Source organism: Ylistrum balloti, unplaced genomic scaffold (assembly GCF_031769215.1).
Source record: "Ylistrum balloti isolate Yb309-2 unplaced genomic scaffold, AGI_CSIRO_Ybal_v1 Utg372144, whole genome shotgun sequence".
Classification (NCBI taxonomy): domain Eukaryota; kingdom Metazoa; phylum Mollusca; class Bivalvia; order Pectinida; family Pectinidae; genus Ylistrum; species Ylistrum balloti.
In genome coordinates this window covers 1-25,537 of record NW_026783021.1, presented here as the reverse complement: position 1 = coordinate 25,537, position 25,537 = coordinate 1, and the positions used below count along the sequence as shown (strand labels likewise).

The 25,537-nt window shown below is 39.1% G+C and overlaps 4 protein-coding genes across 4 annotated transcripts; 2 read left to right on the top strand and 2 right to left on the bottom strand.

The window, feature by feature from the left end:
- Positions 1-1,281: 1,281 nt before the first annotated feature.
- On the top strand, positions 1,282-2,820 carry LOC132564294 (uncharacterized). Its single transcript, XM_060228964.1, has 2 exons — positions 1,282-1,614; positions 2,113-2,820. The coding sequence occupies exons 1-2, from the start codon at positions 1,282-1,284 to the stop codon at positions 2,818-2,820; spliced, it is 1,041 nt and encodes a 346-aa protein (XP_060084947.1).
- Positions 2,821-9,518: 6,698 nt separating this feature from the next.
- Positions 9,519-11,259, top strand: LOC132564293 (zinc finger protein 862-like). Its single transcript, XM_060228963.1, has 2 exons — positions 9,519-10,012; positions 10,050-11,259. Exons 1-2 carry the CDS (start codon positions 9,519-9,521, stop codon positions 11,257-11,259), a joined length of 1,704 nt encoding a protein of 567 aa, XP_060084946.1.
- A 155-nt stretch (positions 11,260-11,414) lies between these two features.
- LOC132564292 (uncharacterized) lies at positions 11,415-16,240 on the bottom strand. The gene is made up of 3 exons (XM_060228962.1): positions 15,991-16,240; positions 13,955-15,003; positions 11,415-11,426 (listed from the first exon to the last, which is right to left on the bottom strand). Exons 1-3 carry the CDS (start codon positions 16,238-16,240, stop codon positions 11,415-11,417), a joined length of 1,311 nt encoding a protein of 436 aa, XP_060084945.1.
- An 8,031-nt stretch (positions 16,241-24,271) lies between these two features.
- LOC132564290 (uncharacterized protein K02A2.6-like) lies at positions 24,272-25,467 on the bottom strand (the record flags this gene model as incomplete). Its single annotated transcript, XM_060228960.1, has 1 exon — positions 24,272-25,467. A coding segment is annotated over one exon (1,196 nt), but the record flags the coding sequence as incomplete, so codon positions are not given.
- Between the last annotated feature and the right edge of the window lie 70 nt (positions 25,468-25,537).

The window sequence follows — 25,537 nt, the reverse complement described above, 5'->3', positions numbered from 1 at the left end:
TTCATGCACAGGCCCCCTGGGCTTATTGGCGGAGAAATACGGTAACATTGCCGTCGACAATTTTCCCTCTATAATTTGAACAAATGCAGCAATAATGACGATATACTGATTTAGATGCATTTTTAACGGACTTCCCTGCTTCCATCGCGAATACCTAGGCCCCGACCCGTCCAGTGCTAATAGCTTGGGCACGCCATTTCTTTGAACTCCGGAAATGACGAGACTAAACCGGAAGCATCTGATTGTAACTCTATACCAAATAAGTTCTCAAAGGAAGGTAATTATAAAGGGAGATAACAACCCTTATTGAACAGGACTATTGGAAAACCCTGTGAGCTAATATGACAAAGTCATGTATATTTTTACAAAATGCGGTGTGCAAACTAATAGGTTGTATGAATAATCTCTTATTGTGGAAATGTCAAGACGACATTTATTTTCGAGGGGAGAGTGTTATAATGTGTATTTTATGTACCCCTATATTTTTTGGTTAATCCAATCGGCATTGTTTACTTGTTTTATTAAGTTCTAATGCGTAACTACCGTTTAACGGGAGGTAACTCTTACTTCATGCCGTAACATATTATCGATCAATTTCTGGCAGCCTCGTTAGCACTATTTGTAATTGAACGCGAAGCATGCTCTTCGTAGATCAGGTCATGTTGTTCTGTCAGACATGTAGACTTTAAAATCTTATTTATTACAGTGCATCCATGTTATTTCCGATTATTATTTGTGATCACAATAGTTTTGTCAGTGATAAATGTCAGAAATCGAGTCATTGTTTATAGTTTTGAAATTTTGCAAAGCTTGAAAAACTTTGATTCTAAATATAGTAACATAGCTCCCATAATTCCTGGTAACAAACAAACATGGCTGCGCCCATGAATGTAAATCGAAAGTGAAAGTATGGTGTTTACAGCCATGATGGATCGTGTTGAGCTGTATTTTAGTTAGTATTATATATTTAGACGAAATGTCAGAAGTTAGTTATTTCATTCTCAGTCATGCATTTCATGATGAACGTTAATTAAAATTAGTCATTATAAAGTCAATATAATGTAACTATGGAATTTTAATATAGTAATTTTAACAAATCCAAGAACTATATCATCAGTGATACATATTTCATATCATTGTTTGGAATGATATTTGTCATCAAGTCTACGTGATTACATACACGAGTCATAAAACGGTCATATAGACCCCTTGCAGTGACGTCACATTTTAGGCAATGTCCCGGATGCGCCGCCATATTGGAGGTATACCCCGTGAGTCATCATGGCAAAGGTGAAGGATTCTGTTTTTAAACAAGCGACGCCATGTTATCGCGACTGTCTCGATACTATGGAAAGAACTAGGTACAGTAGTAAACTGAAATTGATTGACGAAAATGATCCATACGAACTGAAATCGTGGTCATCAGACGTGCATTTGTTGCCAAAAATCAGCTACCCTGATATTGTGAATTACCTCGTGTTCTCGCCAAGCCCTTACACTCTTGATGACCTGAAGAGTTATAAAGGTCTGGAAGCCTATAACCAGTTTATATCAGGATGGGTGAGGGAGCTTTCCACAGTAGTTATCAACAAGAGACACATTGTGATGGCAAAGGTAAATCTATATACATTTGTCGATTAGTATTATAACATTACTACGCTATAAATATATATAAACAGTTTATCAATGTCGACCCAGGCATTGAAAAAAGTACTGATGTATCTTACTCGTAGTCATTTCCATCAGATTAAAATGAACAGTTTCATACTGGTATTGATATAAATTGTAATATGGATAAAGCATATGTAACAGTTTCATTAACATATACTGTATGCATAATTTATATATCATCCCAAACATGAGTAGGCCTTTAACAAGGAAGACATGAAATGTATTTATGCATATCTTCAGCTTGCATAATCCTAATATAATTAGGTGTATTCCCCCCTTCCCTTTTTTTAAGTATTTAAAGTCGTATATTTATGTAGCTTTTTAATTATAAGAAGTAATATTAAGACAAAGCTACCAGTATGTAGCAACCCGGATTTTTTCTGACAACTGTTTATGGCTGGAAAATTATGTGTGAAATATTATTGTAATTTTAATTCACAGGTTTTACATTCACAACGTTTGAAAGAGAAACCCTTGATACTATGGGTGATTTCAGATGCAGATGGGAAAGTTATTGGAGCTCACTGCAACTGTATGGCAGGCCTTGGAGAATCATGTACACACATCAGTGCTTTACTCTTTACCATAGAAGGTACAGTGAAAGTAAGAGACTCGAAAACTGTCACACAGGAGCCAACTTATTGGATGCTTCCATCAGCAGGAAAAGTGTATTATAATGAGACTAGAAATATAAACTTTGCATCAGCTAAATCTCAAAAAAGAAAGTTTGATAATACATTGGCTTCCCCAAACTCATGTCATGTAAATAAGAACAATTTTTCTACCAAAACAACAAGTACTATTTCAGATCCAACAGCAGAAGAGATGTCAGTTTTTTATCAACCTTTGTATAAAACTGGTGTAAAGTGTGCAGTTCTGTCCTTAATCCCATCTTATGCTGATGATTATGTTCCAAAGTTTATGAGCAACAAATACCCAATGGTACTCACCGAGCTACGCAATGAAAATACATTCAATCTGAATTACATGGAGCTTTTAGATGAATGTTCGAAAGTTGATATCAGCGTGAACCAGAATGAAGCCGATGCTGTGCAACTTGCTACACTTGACCAGGCCAACTCCAAACAGTGGTTCAGTTTCAGATCTGGGAGAATAACAGCATCTAGGATGATAGCAGTGTGTGCATAAGAGTATGATTATTATTATCACTTCCATATTTTCTCATAAATCCCTCATTTGAAATGAAATAATGTTTTTTTTTCATTTGGTAACGGCACAGACATACTTGGTCACAGCACGGACATTTTCGTTCAATTGGGATTTTAATAACTGAATGTTATAAATGAACTGAAATAAATTAATGCGTGTGTGTTTTCATAAATCATATATATGTGAATTTAGCACTTAAAGGTTCAAATTAAAACATGCAAGATAAAAAACTACATTGATTGGCAAATATTTATACATACAGTAACAGCACAGACAAAAAATCAACAGTACGGACAAAATGTTTTAATCATTTTGGGAATATATTTGATTATAGTTGTATTTATTGCTTAATATGAGAGTATGATTACATTTATTATATCCATATTTCACAGTAAATCCCTGTCATTTGAAATGAAGTTTTTTTCATATTTTTGTCGATTTGGTAAGAAGCACAGACATACTTGGTAACAGCATGGACTTAAAACAAATTTTTCTGTCATATATTGCAAAGTATTTTTAACCATAGATAGGGTAAGAAATTAAAGTCGAGCCTGCTTTAATTTTCATCTTCATTTATTGTAGAGAAACGATGGCTCTCAGCGCTGCAGAGAAACAAAGGAGGTATAGAGAAAGAAGGGATCAGGACCCCGAAAGATGTAGGAAATATTTGGAAAAAGAAAAAGCAAAGTATGTCGCAGATAAGAAATCGGGGAAAAGGCCACTTATCAATCAACTTACTGCTCGGACAAAAAGAGCTGTCCGAAAGCAGTGGAAAGAGGAAAAACAAGAACAAAGAAAGAGAAAAAAGGCATTAACATCCGGATGTTCTTCACCATTACCGTCCATCTCTACGTCTAAACCAAAGTCAACAAAGGCAAAGGCAAAAATAGAAAAATGCTATAGAGATCTTGCATACTGCAAAAAGAAAATAAGGGTACAGGAAAAGAAAATAACATTATTTAAGAAAAGGTGGCAAAGAGCTAAAGAGAAAACAAGTCATGGAACTGGATTACCAGATAAACCAAATAAAAAAACAAAGAAGCTGTTGAAACAATCATCAAAGAAAGCTGTCCGGAAGGTGTTATTGTTTCACCACGTTTTGTTGGAACAGATGACATACTACAAAACTAATAAAAGTACAGCACGGAAAACAATTCCAAGAATTATGTCTGGAAAGTTAATAAGAAAGTACAAACTGAAATCACATGCCTTTGACCAGGTTCGGATAACTGTGAAAACAACAAGGGACTACAAAAGAACAAACTCACTAGCAGGAAGAATGAAAGAAAGTGTTGTTTCCTTCTTGGAGAGAAATGACGTTTCCCGTTTAACTGCCGGTATAAAAGATACAATAACCAAAAAGAAGATGAAAAAACAAAAAAGATCATTGCTTGACACACTCCAGAATTTGCATCAGAAATACATTTCAGAGAATCGAGAAAGTTCGATAAGTTATTCCGTGTTTTGCAGACTCTGTCCATTTTGGGTCACGTTCCCTACAGAGAAGGACAGACAAACATGTCTTTGCAAAACGTGTGAAAATGTGCAATACTTAGCCAAGTCACTGTATCAGAACAAATTAATAGCAACTTCAGATGTAGAGCAACTTGTGAAAAATGTGGTGTGCGACGCCGATAGCCAGCATTGCATGTTTGGTGAATGTAAAAAATGTAAGAAAAAAGAAGTGCCATTACAGAACTTCGAACATAAATCAGAGATGCAACTATCATGGATGCAATGGAAAACCGTGAAAGAAAAAAGAACATTTCAGTCGGGAGAAGTGAAGGATGTAACGCTGGTAGTGAAAACAGAAGAAAAGGGCACAGTGTCTGAACTAGTCAAATTATTTCAGAATCAGATATGGTCAAACTTTAGAAGGCATTTCTACACCATCAAAAACCAGTTCCGACACAAGAGAAACGCTCAAAGAAACAGAATGCCTGATACATATTGACTTTGCTGAAAATTATGTTGGAAAATTGCCAAACGAGATTCAGAGCATGCATTTTGGGGCGTCAAAGCCACAGATCACTCTACATACCGGCATCTATTATGTCGGCGGATTGGACAAAGGAGTAACTTTTACAACCGTTTCCGACTCACTTCAGCATGGTCCTGCTGCCATGTGGGCTTATTTGCATCCTGTTCTCGAAGAGATAAAACATAATCATCCTCATGTTGAATACATACATTTCTACAGTGATGGACCCGTCACCCAATACAAACAAAAGAAAAATTTCTACCTGTTGGCAACGGAAACCTTCAAACGAGGATTCAAGGGCGCAACATGGAACTTTCATGAATCGGGGCATGGAAAAGGTATACCTGATGGGGTGGGAGGCAGCCTTAAAAGATCTGCAGATTTGGCAGTGAGGCATGGCCATGGAATAATGAACGCAAAGACACTTAAAAAGGAGCTGGAGAAAGCTGGAACCAAGGTGAAACTCTATCGTGTCAGTCCAGGTGATGTTGTCAAAGCAGAAAAAGAAATGAATGCCAAAACATTGAAGGCTTTACCAGGCACCATGAAAATCCACCAAATACAGACTGTCAGTCCTTACACCGTCCTTTATCGAGATACCAGCTGTACTTGCACAGCTGCAAACTCTTGTGCAAACCATGCAATGCAAGAGTACAAATTTCATGAGTTCGAAAAAATACTGGTACAAGAAACACAAGTTGAAGAAACTACGAGACAAGAAAGATTGCCCGGGATTCAAAGTAGGGAGGATTACGTTTCAGAGGCTCTGAAAACATTACAAGCATGTCAGTCATTCTCAGACTTTCAAGCAGTCTGCAGAACAATCAAACTCGACCAAATAAACGGCAAGGCAAGAAATATATTGGAATGCAATGTGGCTGTTGACCAAACAGCATTGGATATCTACCCAAATGATGTTCCATTTGATCATATTCTATTTCCAGTTGTTGTTCATGCAGATGGAGACTGTTTGCCATCATCTGGTAGTGTATTTGCATATGGCAATGGCGATCAAACGTCCGACATAAGGTTGAGAATAGCAATAGAATTAGCACTGTACCAGGATTATTATCTCAGTCCTGAAAACCTGAGGATCGGATCAAATAGTGATGGTCATAATGATGCAAGAAAATCATTTGTCATGTATTCAGAAGAATTTGTTCCAGGAATAGAACTGAATGAAGCAGCAATTCAGATGATTTTTCAACACGAAGTGATGAAAATAGTTAAACCAAGGACTTACATGGGCATATGGCAGATGTTTGGACTTGCATCTGTTCTGAAAATGCCTGTGTTTTCTGTATACCCACAATTGGGAAACCCATCTGTAAGAAATTACCTTCACCGACACACCATGCCCAGAGTCAAAAACACAGATGCGGTAGCTGTTATCATGTGGAGCAGCACACGCAAGGACTTAACTAATAAACATTGGGTGCCAAATCATTTTCTCCCTGTTCTCCCAGTCGATGAACCTCACGACGTTGGGATGAAAGATGAGCACACTGTGGAGATGTTTGGTGATGAAGTTGACAATGTTATTGAAAACTGTTTTGATGATGAGATGATTGAAGATCAGGCATACAATGAAGGTGGAAGAGATGGATGTCTTGAAATGGTTGGAGATGAGGGTGGCATTGATGATGGCAAAGGCGAGGTAGTGGAAATGGTTGGGGTTAAGGGTGATGATGTGGAAATGGTTGAAGGGAAGAGTGAGGTGGTGGAAATAGTTGAAGGGAAGAGTGAGGTGGCGGGATTGTTTGGAGGGAAGGGCGATGATGATGGCAAAGGTGATGTTGTGGAAATGGTTGGAGGGGATGTTGGCACTTGGAGTGAGGAATGTGGAGTAGTTGCAATGATTGAGTTGGAGGGCAGCAAGGAAATAGAAAAAGATGAAAGTGGCATGCAACTTGAGAGTCATAAAGAGAATGCAAAAGTCAATAGGATAGATTGGGTAGGAAAATATGTTCTAGTAGAATATGACGGTGTTGTCTATCCAGGCATTGTGGAGGACACATCCGATTCAGAATTGTATGTTGAATGTATGCGCAAAGTTGGTAGGAAAACTGAAAATAGGTTTGCATGGCCAAAGCGCAAAAAAGACAAATGTTGGTATACTCTAGAGTGTGTTCAAGCAATTATACAAAAACCATCACAAATACAGGGGTCAAAGGCACATTTCAGTATTGAACGGAGCATGTGGGCCATGATAAGCAAAACTCACATCTGAAGCCTAGCAAACCCATAGATACAGATTGCTTATGTTGAAACTTTAATAACAATAATTTTCTTATGTATTGCAGCTCCATACACCTTGAGGATGAGCTCACGGGGGAACTCCTTCCTGACCAACCCATCACCTATTGTATTCTGGAGAAAGGCAGTAAGAGAGGAGGCAGAATCCTTTTATCAAGCACTGGATTTTCATATGGTGTCAAGGTTAGTAGTATTTTACTTTGTTCTTAAAGATTGTTTGAACTAATAACTTTCGCTATTTTGGTCATAAATTATAATACAACTTTTTAAATGTCAATTAATAATATTTATTGTTACTGAAATTATCACTATTTTCATCTTGAGCGTTTTTTGTATGAAGTATGTGACAATATAATCAGAGTAAAATATGTTTTCTTTACAGGCCAACAACAAGAGCTCTGTTTTGTGGTCATGCAGTGTCCGGTCAAAGAAAATGAGATGCTTGGCAGTTGTCAGACAGAGGGGAGAGAACTTTGTTCGAGGACCACAAGAGCACTGTCACCCACCCAGTCAACAGAACATCATGAAAATCCAGCTTTCTGCAGAGGTATTTCATTTTAACACATTATGCATTTGAATCAGATACATCTTTTACCATTCCAATTTGCAGTTGCTAACTAACTGTTAACATTTAATCATCTTTTGATCAGCAGTCTGTGACAGCAACCTATGATTAAAAATAAAATGGATAGATAAATAATGATAATATATGATATGAGTCATGACATTATAATGCATATATTGTTGTTGTTGTTGTTGGAGGTTTTTCGTCTCCGTGACTCCGCCCGTCGCCGGGCGGAGTCCAATCGACGTACGTCGATTCTCTGGCGACGTGAGGGGGGTGCTCCCCTCATTGTTGGGATTCATATTGAAAGTCTCTAGGTCTTGTTGTTTTGATATGACTCCCGGATCTAAAAAAGTTTATTGGGCCTGTGTTTATTCGTTTCCGCTTTCTTGGTCTGAGGAGTGGAGGCTTGTGTTTTGCTGTCGTTTTCACCAGTTCTCAGTGCAGGTACCAAATCCAAAAACGGCCCTTTCAGGGCACAGGCTAAACACTCGTCCCCTCGTCCTGACCGAGTGGAAATTGAAATGGACGAGTGGAATTTACAGTAGCACCCGTCCCTGTGCCGAGTGAAAAATAATATAGGATATAATAAAACTATATCTACGTGTAGCACTATGAAGCAAAAGTTATCAATTAACGCAGCAACTGTGTTGGTTTCGTTTTCCGCTTTCATTATCGGCGGCGATTGATTCAGTGTTCAGATCCCTTGAGCGTTTGACTCGGAAGGCCTAAATACACTGTTCCGTGCTTTAGTATAACCCCGTTTGGTATTACAAGCGTACTAACGATCTTCTGCCTGACAACCTGCCGACATGGCCGACAAAAAAATACACCCCTTTTTTATGGTGCAGCATAGAGGTAATTTGGACATTTTGTGAATGAAAGTTGAACATATGCTGCCGTAATTAATGTGTAGTTTCATTATAAATAAAGTAGAATTTTCGTTGATAAGAAACGGAGATGATTTGAAGGTTCAAAATTTGACACTATGACGATGTTAACGTTAGGCCTAGCCTACCAGTATAGAAAATTAATGAATATGAGCTGCTTGTATTCCATAAAACAAGTTGTTCTGATTTTCAAACGTTCTCCCTAAATATTTAGGTATTATAGTTATGCTTATGAATTGACATTTACCAAGAACAGGCTGATATGTACGACCAATATTAAAACAAAAATAAAATAAAACACAGAGACTTTTCTGCTGTTACATTTAACAAATACATCATGTAAAACAGATAGACATTCAAACATGCGTATATTTTATTCTAAAGAGAAGAGAGAAGTCACACTATTATATCGTGATTTAAATATTGTTTGCTTACAGAATCTGAAAAAGCACAGAAAAGAAAATCATGTGAAATAAATGAGGGAAATGAAACTGAAACTAAAAGTAAAGACAACAAAAACCAAGTTACAGAATCGAGTGTTTGCCAGGGCAATAAAAAGAAAAACAGAAAATATAGAAAGGAGTGGGAAACCAAGTATAAATGGGTTTCATATGATGAAGAAAAGGATGCAATGTTTTGTAAATTCTGCAGGGAATATCCCCCACTTGCAGATATTAAATCTCCATTATTTGAGGGGTGTGGCACTGGAGGAAATTTCCGTGAAGATACTCTCTTCCATCATAACAAATCAAGCAAGCATTTGAAATGTCAGGGGAAGTAGGAACTTGAACATAATAAATCTTCAACAAGTGCTCCAATCCAAAGAGCGTTTACACAGGCTGCAAAAACAATGAACGAAACAACAAGTAAAAGAATGTCAGCCTTATTTAACACTGTTTATTATGTAGCAAAGGAGAATCAACCGTTCATAAAATTCAAATCACTTTGTGAATTACAACAAAAAAATGGTATTGACATTGGAAAAATGTATCAGAACTCAGATGGGTGTCGGGATATTCTGTCAGCAATTGTTGAAACAGAAAAAACAGACATATGTGAAAAAATACAAAATGCCCGGTTTATCTCTGTACTTTCGGATGGCTCAACGGACTCAGCTGTAACCGAGCAAGAGACTGTTTTTGTCCGATATGTTGGTTCAACTGGTCGTCCAGTGACCCAGTTTGCCAGTATTATTGCCCTGAAATCAGCCACTGCTGAGGGTGTTCTTGATGGTATTGACAAAGGACTTGAGAACATCGGCTTAACTAGGGACCTTGTTGATGCTAAGATAGTTGGCTGCAATTTTGATGGCGCATCGGTAATGCTTGGTGCCAAAAATGGTGTTGCAGCCAAGATCAGAAATAGACTTGTTGGCAGAGATATTGTAGTGCTACATTGTGTAGCACATAATTTAGAACTGGGTGTTCTGGATGCCATTAAACAAGTGCAATATCTTAAAACTTTCCAGGCCACAGTTCAGCAGGTTTTCAAGTTTTATTATTACTCTCCAAAACAGGAGAGAACTTTGTGAAATTGCCAAAATCCTTGAGGAGACTAGTATCGCTCAAACAGGGTTACAGAAAACTCGTTGGATCGCAAGCCGTCATAGAGCTTTGGCTGCTTTAGAAAAAAGTTACCCCACTGTGGTTTACCATTTAAACCATGCAGCAAGTGCAGGCAAGGGGGAGGACAAAGCCAGAGCCAAAGGCATTGTCCAGGAGCTGTGCACTGAGCGTTTTGTGCGCTTTCTCCACTTTATGCTTGATGTGACCAAGATACTGGCAGATCTCAGCCGCCAGTTTCAAAATGATGAATTGTTCATCACAGATGTCACAGTGAAACTCCAAACCTGCTTATTGCGGTTAGAGGAGCTCAAGCACAAACCTGGTGACTACTTAACAAAGCTGAAGTCAAATCTTACTCAGGATTTTGAACTTCAAACTGGAATAGATCTGACAAGAAAGGTGAAAATAAAGAAATCACCAATGGACTTTGACAAAACATTCAAGGCATTCCTAGACAGTGTCATTGAATATGTCAATCAAAGATTCCAACCTATCCAGTCACCTCCTGTCAGTCTGTTCTCAGTGTTTGATCATGTAACTTGGCCACACTTCCCCTCGCTGCTTCAGTTTGGAACTGAGCAAGTTGAAGAATTGCTGGAGTTTTTCAAACCATTACTTAGTGAGGAGGAAAGGAAGGCAGTTCCTGAGCAGTGGCTTGAATTGAAAGTGAGACTCAATAGACAGAGGGAAGTAAGCCCATTTGCTACATATACCTCCCTTCTTGCTGCAAGACCTGACAGTTTGAAAGCAATCCTTCTCCTGATAGAGATACTCTTTGCTCTATCTCCAAGCACTGCAAAGTGTGAACGCAGTTTTTCTGCCATGAAAAGGATCAAGACTGGTCTTAGAAGTAGCTTAAACCAGGACAGTTTGGTTAACCTCATGCAGGTTGCCAACATGGATACATCTGTCCTTGATTACAACCCACTCCCTGCAATTAACACCTGGTTGGGCAATGCTAAGTTCAGGCGTGCTGTTACTGAAAAGCCTACGGTCCAACCTTGTGCAAGGCTTCAGTCACTGCCACCAGCTGCTGCTGGACAGTCCAATGCTTCTGATGTATTTCCAGATCTCCCCCAAGCTCCCCCAGGATTACTGGAAGCATATGAGTCTGACACTGACAATCATGATTCTGAAGTGTCAGACTTGGACACTGAATGATTCTGGAGTCTCCTTAGGGTTAAGTGTTAAAACAAAAACTAACATTGATAATTCAGAAAAAAATGTTTTCAAATAAAAAGAAACAATAAGTGTACACAAAATAGTTTGTTGATTGTATTTTAATGCATATGTGTAACATTACATACACAATACCATTATCGTCCAACCTGAAAAATGTAAAAAAAAATATCAATTTAAATCTCTAAACAGAGGACTGAGAAATGCTAACTTTATTTAATTTTGATAATATAGGTCTTAATACATTCACTGTCACAGTGACACCATGATTCATGATCAATAATAAGCAAAATACAATATTTCTTAATATATATATATATATATATATATATGAAGGTTACGTACGCATTACAGTATTCATCAGACAGTGTACAGTGAAATTTCTTAAGTGCCGAGTGATTTTTTTCTGCTACTCGGCACAGTGCCTAGAGTCTTTTTATTTTTGATCTGAGCCCTGCCCTTTACTTATTTATTTATTAAATATATAAAGAAATTTTGATGTCCTTGTCTAATAGTTTCTTGAATTATTTGTCAATTTAGAAAAAAAAGAGAGAATAGAGATATATATGTATATTATGAAATAGAGGAAGGGGGCTCCTGGGCGGCGTGAGGTGCCTACTCTTATTAACGAAAACCATAGGTGGATCTTTAATGTGCGAGCTTGGACGGGTCTCACACAGGCCACCGTTTTAAGTCCCGTCCGCCGGACTGTGTTGTTAGTTTTTAGTAATGTGCTGGTGCTCGCTATGAGTCCTTGCTTTTGCTCTGATCTTTACTTTCTCCTTTTAACTGTGCTACTTTACGTAATGTCTTTTTTCTTTCTGTGCCTATCATATCCTTCCTCTATGGTCGGTAGCAGTTCTTCACGACTCGTGTCTACAGTGCCTATTGTGCTGATGTTAGTTAGGGTTGGGGTGTTGTGGTCATAGGAGAGGTGTAGGGGAGGAGTGAGTAGAGAGAAAAGAGAAAAAAAAAAAACCGTGCTGGCTCAGTTCCAATTACATCATGTTTTCTGGGGGGAAAAAAAAAAACCCGTCATTGAGTGGGATCGAACCCCGATTATTGCTCGGACGTTGGTGGGGACACCCCCATTGGATATGTGTACTTAACTTTCCATATATGGTTATATAGACCATATATGGCTAACGCTCGCACCTGGTCGAGGACGCCCAATCTCTCTGTACGGTTTTCCTCTTCTCCGTTCCCTTTCCCGTTCTTTCCCTTTCCTTCTATTAAACCTTCCATTTCTTTTCCTTCCTTTTCCTTTTATCCTTACTTTCCCCTTCCTTTTCTCTCTCTCCCTCTTCTTTATTTTCTTCATCCCTTCCCCCTCTTCCCTTTCTTTGACCCAACCGCCGATTTCAACATATGAATGGATATTTAGCCAGTAACACTTTTTTCTTTCTTTTTTTTTTTTTTTGAATGATTATAGGAGGGTAGAGGCATGATTGTGGTATGTGCATAGAGGTTGAAGGTTAATGAGGGGGAGAGGGGTGGTGGTAGTGAGGAGAGTGGTAGAGGGCTAGTGGGGGGAGATTTTTTTTTTTTTTTTTTTTTAAATAATTTTTTTTTTTTTTTTTAAATAGAGTGCTATTGGAGCGAAAAGGTTGAGAGTTACTGCGGGGGAGATAAGAACAGGGGGACTTCTGGATACAGGGGGGACTTGTTGTTGTGTATGAGTTTAGGATGAGATTATCTTAATTGGGGTGTAGTGATGTGTGTTTAATAAAAATTCCCTACCTAACATAGGTTACCAAACGCACTTTGGACACAGGTAGGTGACGAATACTTACACTGTGTATACGGAATTCGTATACAGTGTTTGTATGACCTACAAGTGGTACCTATTTTGTGTATCTAAACTGGATTTGAGTTCATGGGGTCTGCTGAGTGGTGTGTGTTGTTGCGAGGAGTTTGTGGAATGGTTGATTTTGTTGCGGAGCTTTGATGATAGGTATTCTGAGTGTGAGTGCGTTATGTGTTATGCTTGTTGTTTGTTTGCGTATGGGAGCGGAGGTTTCAAGTTATGAACTTCAGTCCAGTGTAGGATACACTTCCCTGTAGGATGAATCCATAGGTTTGTGTATCCCTAGTCCCTACCTAACATAGGTTACCAAACGCCCTTTGGACACAGGTAGGTGACAAATACTTACACTGTGTAGTCGGAATACGTACGCAGTGTTTGTATGACCTACAAGTGGTACCTATTTGTGTGTGTCTATACTGGACTTGAGTTCATAATGTATGATGATTATTTGGGAGTTGCCTCCCTTATGCCAGTGTGTCTATGTATTGTCTATATATTGTCTATGTATTCTGTGTTTGTGAGATATTGTATTAGGTATTTGTGAATTTTGTGTGCTACTGGGCTAGGTCTTAGTAATGTGTGTATGTGTGTTGGTGTTATATTTATTTTGCGAAGATTGTGGAGCAGCGTTTTGCGTGCTTGCGTATGTTTTTGGCATCGTAGGAATATATGGTCTACTGTTTCTGCGTTATCGCAGTTCCGACATTTAGACGATAAGTGTCTATTCATTTTGCTGATATTTTCATTTAATTTGGTGTGGCCTAAACGTAATCTAGTAATAATCCTATCTTCTTTTTGTGATGATCCGAAAAGTTCAATTTTATTGATTGGTTTGTCAATTACATTTCTAAGATAGTTTGTGGGACTGACTTGGAGCCAGGTATCAGCCCAGGATTTGTCTACTGATTTTTTTATCATTGAGTAGACTTCCTCTTTAGAATAAGTGGTGTTGCATAAGATCGTTTGGTTGTCTAGTGCCTTTTTGGCGAGGGAGTCGGCCATATCGTTCCCTGGGATGTCCACGTGAGCTGGTATGTATTCAATGGTTGTATGTATGTTCTGTGTATGTAGGGATTGCAGTGTGTTTGTGATGGAATGTATTTCCGTTATTCTAGTGCTGTGGCCGGATTCTATCGATTGTAATGATGATAGACTGTCTGTTAGTATGACTGCTCCGCCCGGAGGTTTTGTTTCATCTACAATCCTAAGTGCTAATCCTATCGCTATAAGTTCGCTTGTATATACTGAGCACTTGTCCGTTACTCTGATGGAAAGTTCTATACCTAGTTCGGGTGCGTAAATACCTAGACCTACTCTATCTGTTGTTTGGTTTTTTGATCCATCAGTGTATATTTGAATGCGGTTCTTGTATTTGTCGTGTATAATGGACAGTGCTATATTTTTTGCAGCGATAGGATTCTCTTTTTTGTCCGTACTATGTAGGATGTCTGTACTTGTTTTGGGTGCTACTAGTTTCCAGGGCGGAGTTGGATTTGTGTGAAATTGTGTTATTTTAATGTTGTTTAAGTTATGTTCTGATAGGAGAGAGTGTATTTTGTGATTGTATGGGGGTTTGTGTTGTTTTGTTTTCTTGAATGTTGTGTGTTTTGCCTGTGTTATTAGCTTGTTGGGTGGAAATTGTGTGCCATGTCCTTGTGTCCTAGCCCAGTATTTGAGGGTGAGTGTATTGCGTCGTAATTGTAGTGGTTGTTCGCCAGCCTCCGCTAAGAGGCTGACGGTAGGTGTATTTTTGGTTGCACCTAGAGCTACCCTAAGTGCTTTGTATTGTATTCTTTCTAGTGCGTGTAGGGCGTTGTCTGAGGCTGAGTCGTATACCTGGGAACCGTAGTCTATTATTGATCTAATGAGTACCCTGTATAATTTGAGTAAATGTTTTTTATTGGTACCCCAAGTGTTTCCTGTTATAAAAGTTAGAGTGTTTATACTTTTTTGACATCTGCTTGTGATTGATTTTATATGAGGAATCCAAGTCAGTTTCCGATCGAATATCATTCCTAGGTATTTCGTCTGGTTGACGAATTTTATTTTTGATTTGCCTAAATATAATTCTGGTTCTCTTTGACGTCTAGAAAAAAGCATGGCTACTGTTTTTGTTTTTGAAATTTTAAAGCCCCATACATCGGCCCATTCTTGTATTGTATTTAGTGTTCTTTGTACTGTTGTGCATGTGTGTTTTATGGTGTTGTCTGAGTGCCAAACACTGGTATCGTCTGCAAATTGTCCTACCGATCCTATTCTTTTATGTAGTCTAACCTCTTCTAACTTTTTATCTAATTTATTTAGGTAGATATTAAAAAGGGTTGGGGATATAACACTACCTTGTGGGACACCATTTTCTAGGGGTTGTTCTTCTGAGTGGGAATTATTTACTCTGACTGTTATGGACCTATTTTGTAAAAAATTTGATATAAACCTAAAGATATTTCCTGTAATACCTATTTCCTTAAGGGAGAGCAATAGACCTTCGTGCCAAATAAGGTCGTATGCTTTTTCTAGATCTAGGAAAACAGCCAGAGTATGCCTATTCTTGCTTAGTGCGTTTTTGATTTCCGATGATATTCTAATTAGGGAATCGAGGGTTGACCTTCGGTTCCGGAAGCCACTCTGGTTTTCGCTAATTAGTTTGTTACTGGAAAGGTAGTGTTTGAGTCTATTGTTTATCATGGTTTCTAGGGTTTTACATAGGTGTGAGGTTAGGGCTATTGGTCTATATGAGGCCGGATCTTCTTTGTTCTTTCCAGGTTTATGTAGGGGGATAATTTCTGCTTTATTCCAGGATGAGGGGTATGAGCCGGATTGCCAAATATAGTTTATATAGCTCATAATGATGTTGTCTATGTTTTTTGGGCAATTTTGTAGTATGATATAGGATAACTGATCTATACCTGGCGACGTGCTCTTTTTTTGTTTAAGGGCCCTACGGTATTCGGTTAATGTGAACGGGATGTTGAGATCAGAGGTGTTGGATCCAGGGTCGGAGATAGCAGCAATGATATCCGGGGATTTTTGTTTTTTGTTTTCTAGGAATGTTTTTGTACAATTATCGTTGCTGCTTGTGTTTTTGAAGTGGTTGGCCAAAATGTTTGCCTTTTCGGCGTTAGTCCTGCCCTCTGCCTGTTTTCCTAATATGGGCATGGCGCTAGGGGGATTTCCTTTTATGGATCTAATTTTTGACCAAATGTCTTTGTTATTACTGTTATTGTTTAGTGAGTTGCAGAACTCCTGCCAGTGTTTGTTTTTTTGCTGATTGCATATTTTGTTGTATTTGTTTCTTGCTGTTTTGTAGTTTTTTATGTTTTGTATGGTGGGATTCTTCTTAACGATCTCCTCCCACCTGCGTTTTATTTTTTTGTGTGTTGTGCATGAATCATTCCACCAGGGGTTGTGTTTTCTGTTTTGTGGTTTCCCCGATGTTTGTGGGATGTATAATTTTGCAGTTGACACTAGTGTATCTGTGAGATTTTTGGTGTATGTGTCTATGTTTTTGTCTTCTATTGATTTGAGTGTTATTTTTGTACAGTGTTTTTTGAACGAGGTCCAGTCAGTTTTTTGAAATTGCCATTTTGGTGGGAAGCTGATGGTGTTTCTAATTGGTTTGAAAGTGAATGTGGTATGTATGGGGATTTGACCCTAGGTGACGTTTGTGAACCAGGAGGAGTAAGTGGTAGCAATTTCCGGTGATGTGTGATTTGTTACCCGTAGCTGGGTCTATTCGTGTGGCCGAATCAGGATCATTTAGTATGATCATATCGTTTTCGTTAATCCAATCTAATATTGTGTCACCTCTTTTATTTGTACTTTTGCTACCCCAAATTATATTATGACTGTTGAAGTCTCCTGATATGACGTAGTTATTGTATTTTGTGATGGTTTCCGAAAGGGCTTCAAGATGGTGATTTTCTATTGTGAAGCCGGGGCCTATATATATGTTAAAAAAGGCAACAATTTTGTTGTTGCTGTGTATTTCAGCGCCCATGAGTCCAATGTTGTCTGCTATATCTGGTGTTTTTATTTGTTTGTATGCTATGTTGTTTTTGATGTAAGTTGCTAGTCCTGTTGTTTTGGTGTGTTTTATTAGTGGTTCATAGTATCCTGCTATCTTGGGGTGGTTTCTGGAAGGTTTGATTTTTGTTTCCTGAATATGAATAATGTCAATGTTGGGGTTGTCGGATAGCAGGTGTTTTAAATTGTGTAGGTTACTGCGAAGTCCGCGGGCGTTCCAACTGAGTACAGATAGGGCGGCCGTGGATTTTTTTTTTGGTTTGTTCTGTCATTGTTATGGCTTGCTATGTGTGGTGGGGTAGAGGATGGTTGATTGGTTAATATTTGTAATTAAGTTGTCTTTTTGATCTGGTTGATATTCTGGTTGGGTGTTTTGTTTCCTGTGATGTTTTTTTCATTTTTCCTAATTGTGTTTTGAGGTGAGAGTGGTATGTTGGTAGGAGATTTTGGTGTGGATTGTGTAGATGCTATGGCTGGAGATTTAATAGTTGTGTCATGTGTTTTAGGAGGTGTGACTGCTGCGGCGGAGTGTGATTTTTGTGGCGTTGTTATAGGGTGTAATTGTGTGGGAGTAGTTTTGAGCGTCGCTGGCGGTGTAGGAGGTTTGGTTATGGCTTGATCTTCCATTGTGTTGGTGTCAGGTGTCATATCTTCCGTTATGGGTCTTTTGTCTGTGTGCGTAGTTGTTGTAGGTGAGTTTGTGTGTGTTTTTGTAGGGGTCATTTCTATTGTTTTGTTTGTCTCTTTATCTACCGATATGTCAAGCCCTATCCCTAGTTCAGATATTAGGGTGTTACGGATGTGGTGAGAAGGGTCACTTTAAGACAAAATGTCCTACCAAAGCTGATGATAAGAAAGCTGTGCAAGTCTTAGAGGCATCTGAAGATCTCCACGAGGATCTTGATGTAAAAGACAGTGAGCAGTTAAACTTCACCAGGTCGGACAACTAGGCCGAATCCCGACCTTAGGTAACCAAAATGGCCTTGTTTGTGACAAGGAAATGGTCACTAATCTCAATGAGCTAGCATCACACGAAACTGTGGATAGAGATGTTGAAACTACAGAGAATATGGCCAAGACAGATAATGAAAAAGACAAATGGCCCTTAGAGTTGGAAGCCGGTGTGGTTGATCGTCTTCGCTCAACGTCAATGTTTCAGATACCCATTGTAGTTGACGGTTTTGAAACAAGAGCTGTGGTAGATACTGGAGCAGAGATATCCATAATCTCAGATGAGGTTTATAAAAAGCTTAAGGACCCACCACCGATCCTCAGACATGTAACACTGAATGCTGCGGGAAAAAATCAGCCTATTGAGAGTTTTGTGATCGGACCAATAACGCTGACTTTAGGGTCAAAAGGCTACAGTGGAAATCTGTTTGTTGGACCAATAGAAGATGATGTTTTACTTGGTCTGGATTTCTTAAAAGCTAACAATGCCCAACTGGACATTTCTGGAGAGTCTTTGACAATGCGCCTACGTGGAGAAATTCTTCATGTAACTACTGGAAAGGAATTCCAAGTTAATCCAGATACCAAGGTGTATGTACAGAAGCGGGTTGTGGTTCCCCCAAACAGTGTGGCGAGGGTAGCTTGTCGGCTTTCTGGAGCGGTGGATGGATCTAGTGTGGTTGTAGAACCTACTATAGACAACGGGTTACTGGTTCCAAGATCAGTATACAATACAAGTTCCCATATTAAGCTGTATTGTGTAAATGTAACTAACCAAAATATAGTCCTGAAGAGGAATACAGAAATGGCTATTGTGAGTGAAGCCACAGAGATTATGGAACAAGATGGTGACCCAATATTTGTGAATAATTTGCAATGTGCAGATGAGACACCGGACATACTCCCTGAACATGTGCAGTGTCTTCTTGATGATGCCAAGGGAAGGCTCTCTGGTGATGAGTTGAACCAGTTTACTAAGCTTGTCCTGGATCATTCTGATGTCTTTGCAAAGAACGACTTTGATTTAGGTAACTTTAGCGCCCTAGAACACAGTATAGACACTGGATCAGCAAGACCCATCAAACAACGATTTCGCAGAACCCCAGCATGTTTCTCCAATGAAGAGGAGTTACATTTACAAAAAATGCTTGATGCAGGGGTCATCGAACCTTCCACTTCAGAATGGGCATTGGCACCTGTGTTAATCCGTAAACGAGATGGAGTCCGATGGTGTATAGACTATCGAGGCCTCAATTCAGTCACCACCAAGGACGTATTTCCGCTTCCTCTCATAGAGGAATGTCTTGATGCACTTGCAGATAATGTCTGGTTTTCCAAACTTGATGCCAACTCGGCATATTGGCAAGTCCCATTACGGAAGGCTGATAGGGACAAAACCGCATTTACAACGAAATACGGGTTATTCCAATTTGTGAAGATGGGATTTGGACTCTGTAATGCCCCAGCAACATATGCCAGAGTGATGAATCTGGTTCTTAGGGGATTAACCTGGAACATTGTCTTGGCTTTTCTAGATGATGTTTTAGTTCTGGGTCGAACATTTACAGATCATCTTCAAAACCTAGCAGCAGTGTTTGAACGTTTCAGGGCATTTCAGTTAAAACTAAAACCTGCTAAATGTGAATTCTTCAAGAAGAAGGTTGAATTCTTAGGCAGAACAATCAGTGACAATGGAATTGCCCCAAGTGAGAAACATGTGGAAAAGATAAAAGAATGGCTGACACCGGAATCGTCAAAAGAGGTAGAACAGTTCCTGGGATTTGCTAACTATCATCGTTCATTTATTCCGGAATTTTCCAGAATCGCAGTCCCTCTGTATCAGTTGACTGGGAAAAACCACTTCCGGTGGGATGAGGAACAAGAGCAAGCTTTTTCGAAGCTGAAATCTCTGCTAATTTCACCGCCAGTTTTGACAATTCCCAATAGCAATGATCTTTTCATCCTGGACACGGACGCATCAGATTTTGCCATTGGTTGTGAACTTTGCCAAGTTCAAGAGGGAAAGGAACGAACTGTGTCTTATGCTAGTTTTGCACTTACTCCTGAACAACAACGCTACTGCACTACCCGCAAAGAACTTCTTGCTGTGATTCGGTGTATAAGACAATTCAGACACTACTTGTTAGGACGCAAATTTGTAGTTCGAACTGACCACAATAGTTTAGTCTGGTTGCTGAACTTTAAAAATCCTCAAGGACAACTGGCTAGATGGCTTGAGGAATTGAGCCAATATGACCTGACTATTATGTACCGAAAGGGGAAAGATCATCTTAATGCAGATAGTCTTTCGCGCAACTTAGAAAAGGACCAATGTGACAGCTTTAAGCATGGCCTGGATCCAACCAGCTTACCCTGTGGAGGTTGTTCATATTGCATGCGCGCCCATGAACACTGGCATCGTTTTATATCAGACGTCGATGAAGCAGTTTCTCTGAGTAACCTCCCAAGTGCACAAGGAGTGAATCGTCTGGGATACGAGCGAGAAGATGCTCAAGTGGACAACGGACTCGTTACTGTAGAGGTATCAACTGCAGGAATTAATCTCTTAACTTCCAGGGAAGAACACTAAGAGGAGAGTGTAAATACCTTGAACACATATTCCTTACAGTATTCTAAACCACAAATCCAAGCTGCTCAGGAAAAAGACCCAGATCTGCAAGTGATTCTAGATTGGTTGAAGACTGGACAAACTGTAGACGAAGGAGAACTTTTTGGATCAAATAGAGCTACAAAATATTATTGGATTAATAGAGAAATGTATTTCCTGGACGAACAGGGTGTATTGCGGAGAAGAGATCCACAAGACAACCAAGACAGTGTGGGTGAGGTGGACTTCTTAGTAGTACCTTTAAGTATGAGGGAAGAGGTGATCTCAATGTGTCATGATAACCCTGCAAGTGCACATCAAGGGATAAATCGTACAGAACACATGGTGCGACAGAGGTTTCATTGGTATGGGTTGTCCCGGGATGTACAGATGTTTGTAAAGAGCTGCACTGTGTGCAATACGAAGAAAAAGCCTAGTCGGAAAGCACGATGCCCACTGACCCTCTTTCAGTCTGGTGAACCCATGGAAAGAGTCCATCTAGACTTTATGGGCCCACTACCATGTACAAAGAGAGGAAATGAATATATATTGGTCATGGTTGATCAATTCACAAAGTGGGTCGAATGTGTTCCTTTGCCTACACAAACCGCTGAGGTTACAGCAAGAGCGGCTGTAAATGAATTCTTTGCCAGATTTGGATATCCTTTCCAAATTCACACGGACCAAGGGCGGAACTTTGAAAGCCGTTTGTTTAAGGCACTGTGTCAAGTTCTACAAATCTATAAAACCAGAACCACAGCCTATAGGCCATCTGCAAACGGGCAGGTCGAACGATATAATCGCACCATTATGAATGCTATCCGGTGTTTCATAAAATCTCAGGACGAGTGGGATGTGTACTTACCACAAGTAGCCGGAGCATTAAGATGCTCTGTGAATCGTCAGACTGGCTACACAGCAAACTACATGATGCTGGGCCGAGAGACTAATCAACCAGTTGACCTGTTGTATCGCGTTCCCTCCGATGGAAAGGCAAACAACTCTGATACATATGTGGAAAACTTGGTGGAGGCAATTCAGACAGCAAATGAGCTTGCAAGAAAAACTCTTGTTACCACACAAAAGAGGATGAAAAGGGATTATGACCTTCGAGTTCATCAGACGCAGTTTAAAGTCGGAGATATTGTCTTTTTATTTGACAATGCTTCTCTTCCTGGACAAAACCCAAAACTGAAAGATGTTTGGAAAGGCCCCGGGGTCATTCTGAAACGTTTCTCACCTTATGTGTATGAAGTTCAAATGGACAAGATCAGAAAAGCGGTTAATCATGATCGACTGAAAATCTGTAATGATCGGAAGTTACCACAGTGGATCAAAAATCTACAAAACAGTCAGGAGGACCAGGTGGAAGAGGTTTATTGTGTGTGTGAGAAACCAGATGATGGGACCTTAATGATCCAATGTGACTTCTGTTTCAAATGGTTCCATGGCAGTTGTGTTGGAATAGATGCCACCAAAGCAGAGCAAATGGAACTGTACTGTTGTAATGCATGTGAAATGGGATGACTCTGTTCAGAAAAAGGGGAGGAGTGTTGTATGTTTGGTTATGTGTGTGTATGTGTGCAAGCGTGTGAGTGACAGAGAATAGCCTCTTTGTGAAATATAGAGATACACGTGCAGAAATAAAAAGAGGTCGAAACAGACGAAACTCAACAGATTTGTTTTTACCGCAGAGGGTGGACATTTGCGTAGAAGCTAATGGCTGGTAAAATACTACAATATGTAAGTTTACTGTTATGTTTAATTAATTTTATTATGAATTTGAAATAAATCATGTGTACATATTAAACTTTTTTTTGTTTCTTCTTCATTTTCAAAATACAGCAGAGTTTTTTTTAAAAAATAATTCTGTATGGTACTACTGCAGGAAAAAAGGAAATAATGCCATATAAAGTAGCTGTAATCTTAGGAGGAAAAAGTGTAAATTTAACGTTATTCACGTTGTGGTTCAAAGGGGAGTAACTCTCATTATCAAGTGATGTTCATTACACAGGAAGCCATGATTTTATCGTCGTAGTGCAAGTTAAAATGGATTAAAAGTAATTTTCAGGGAGTATACAGTGCACATAAGAATTTTGATTTTAGTTCATTTTTTAAAAAATCTGGGCGAAACAACCCGGGGCGAATGATACATAGAGCGAAACATACACTGGGCGAAACGGAATTCTGGGCGAACTGACCCGGATTCCCCAAATATGAACTACTATGTTATGTGATGTATATTCCTGTAATGTTTAAGTATTGTGTAAATCATGTGACATGCTTCGTTCTGAGTTGCCATTAAAAACGTGTGAACTGACACGGCGTGTTCTCCTGTTTTTCAGGTGACATTGTGTGCCTCTCGATCACCCCTTACCCAGGCAACACATGACAAATAACAATAACCAGTTGTTTTGGTCGAAATGTCTTAAACCACTAGGGGATTATGTGAACTTTTCGGCGTTCCACGACATGGGCAGTGCCTTTCCCTTTTAAGTCTTTGAATATGAAAACATCAACGATTAAAAATCTGTAAGATTTTGCTGTTAATATCAGTGTTGATGACTCTTCGAAGAGCTGGTCTTGTCGTCGAACATTCGGTCGAATTGTCGCTAAAAACTGTAATTCAAATAAAACCATTTCGTCCGCAGCTGTTATATTTTATATTTGATTAACTTTGTAATTTTTATAGTTCATTTCTGTAAATATGTACTGTAACGTGCCGAGCAGGGGTGTGGTGTCCGTCACCAAGTTAAAAACTTGAGTCCCTGTATGAATTTTATGGTAGCTAATATCTTACTATACTACAGCAGCCAATATATACAAAAAATAGTGAAGTATCACTACTGCAAAATATAAGCCGACATCAACTAAATACGGTAGAACAGAGTATTAGGCTAGTCAATTTAGCCCCGATTTAGCCAAACCTCAAAAAAATTGCAACTAATGTTTTTTTCACATATTTTGATAGATTAGAGTCTTATAAAACACAGGTAAAAAATCGTCCCTTCAAATAAGGTGGGAAACCCCTGTAACTGTACGACACAAAGATGTACGTGTTGGTTGATTGATTTTATTCCATGTAAACGTGAAGACTGAAACATACAAAATACAACATTGTTACATTATTGTCGTGTCGAATTGAATCAGAGCCCGAATTGAATCATAACACACAAAACTGGTCTCGTTCAATGGCCGCCTGTTTTAATAATAATGCCCGGATGTTTCACAAGAACGATAACTCCACACATAAGACAATCAGAGTTATTTCCCATTACTCTACATCTAAACACTACATCTTCTCCCCTCTTAAGACTGTCACTATTACAATGAATATTATTGCCTTTCAAAAATCTTCAAAGTTCTATTTGATATGATCAGACAACTTGTATCAATTTAAATTTAAACTCAAAATTTCCAAATTAACACAGTTCATGGAGAATACTAAATTTTCACTGTATTCAAGTCCATGTAACACACTAACTGTTAAAATTTAAAACTCAGTTCCTGTAAAACATTCCTTACTTAGGACTTGAAAATTAAACTACACTTGAATCACAATGTCACTGTAATCCAACTATGCAAAACTTCACTTTCACACAAAGTTATGTCATTTCAAAATCATCAAACCGCTTAGGCTTAGTTTTCTCGCGCACTGGTCTTGATCGCGGGATCTCCACCTGATGTGACAAGTTTGATTCCATTCCATCATTAGTAGACCTATGCATGACATCGTCATCGGCTTTGTCCTGCTTCGATACATTGTTGTCAGACATGGTCAAACTTTCACTTTCAGAAGTAGCAGTTGTAGATTTGCTCTCTACCAGAGACTCTGGACTCTGAACGTACTTTTTTACATGTGTACTGTTACGCTTATACTCAACTCCCTCAGGAGAAACAAGAGTACACTGATTTCCAACTTTCCTTTGGAGTTTAAACGGAGTTGGGTTGAATGGAGAACTTAGCTTATTGTTCCTCGACTGTTTAACTAACACCTGATCTCCTTCAACTAGATCTGATTCTTTTGCACCACGTTTTTCATCAATGTAAAGTTTGTTTTTGACTTTTGCAAACCAGTCTCTATCACGAACTCCTTCTTCGATGGTTTCATTCCGATGAACATCAAGTTGAGGTACTTTATTCCTCAATTTACGCCCAAACATTAACTCTGCTGGAGAAACACCTGTTACAGCATGGGGCGTGCCCCTGTATGCCAAAAGATAAGTTCTCAAATCTTTCTTCCAGTCACGTGATTCAGCATGAGCAATACGTATTCGTTTCATGATAGATCTGTTCTGTCGTTCCACCTCTCCATTTGCTGCTGGGTGGAGCGGAGTAACACGTCTGTGATGAATTCCATTATCACATAGAAATTCCTCGAACAAGGCCGACACAAACTGAGGACCGTTATCTGATGTAATCGATACCGGAAGTCCATAACGTGCAAACATGTTCTCAAGTGCATCAATCATCCTTTCACTAGATATATCCTTTGTAATGTCCACTTCATAATATCTGCTGTAATAGTCTATTACAACAAACACGTAGTGTCCTGACGGTAAAGGTCCTAGCAGGTCTATCGAGAGATCCTGCCATGGTCCTGATGGCATAGGGGTCGGCGATATGGGCTCGGGCCGTGGCAATGAACTTACCACTTGACAGCCATGACATGACTTGACATAAGCCTCTACGTCCTTATCTAAAGTTGGCCACCACACTTTAGTTCGTAGCTGTTGCTTTGTAGCGACAATACCAAGGTGTCCCTGGTGAGCTAATTTAATACATTCTGTTCGTAACACTGCTGGAATAACCAATCGTGTTCCACGTAACAGCAGGTACCCTATCTGGGACAGTTCATCTTTTACCGCATA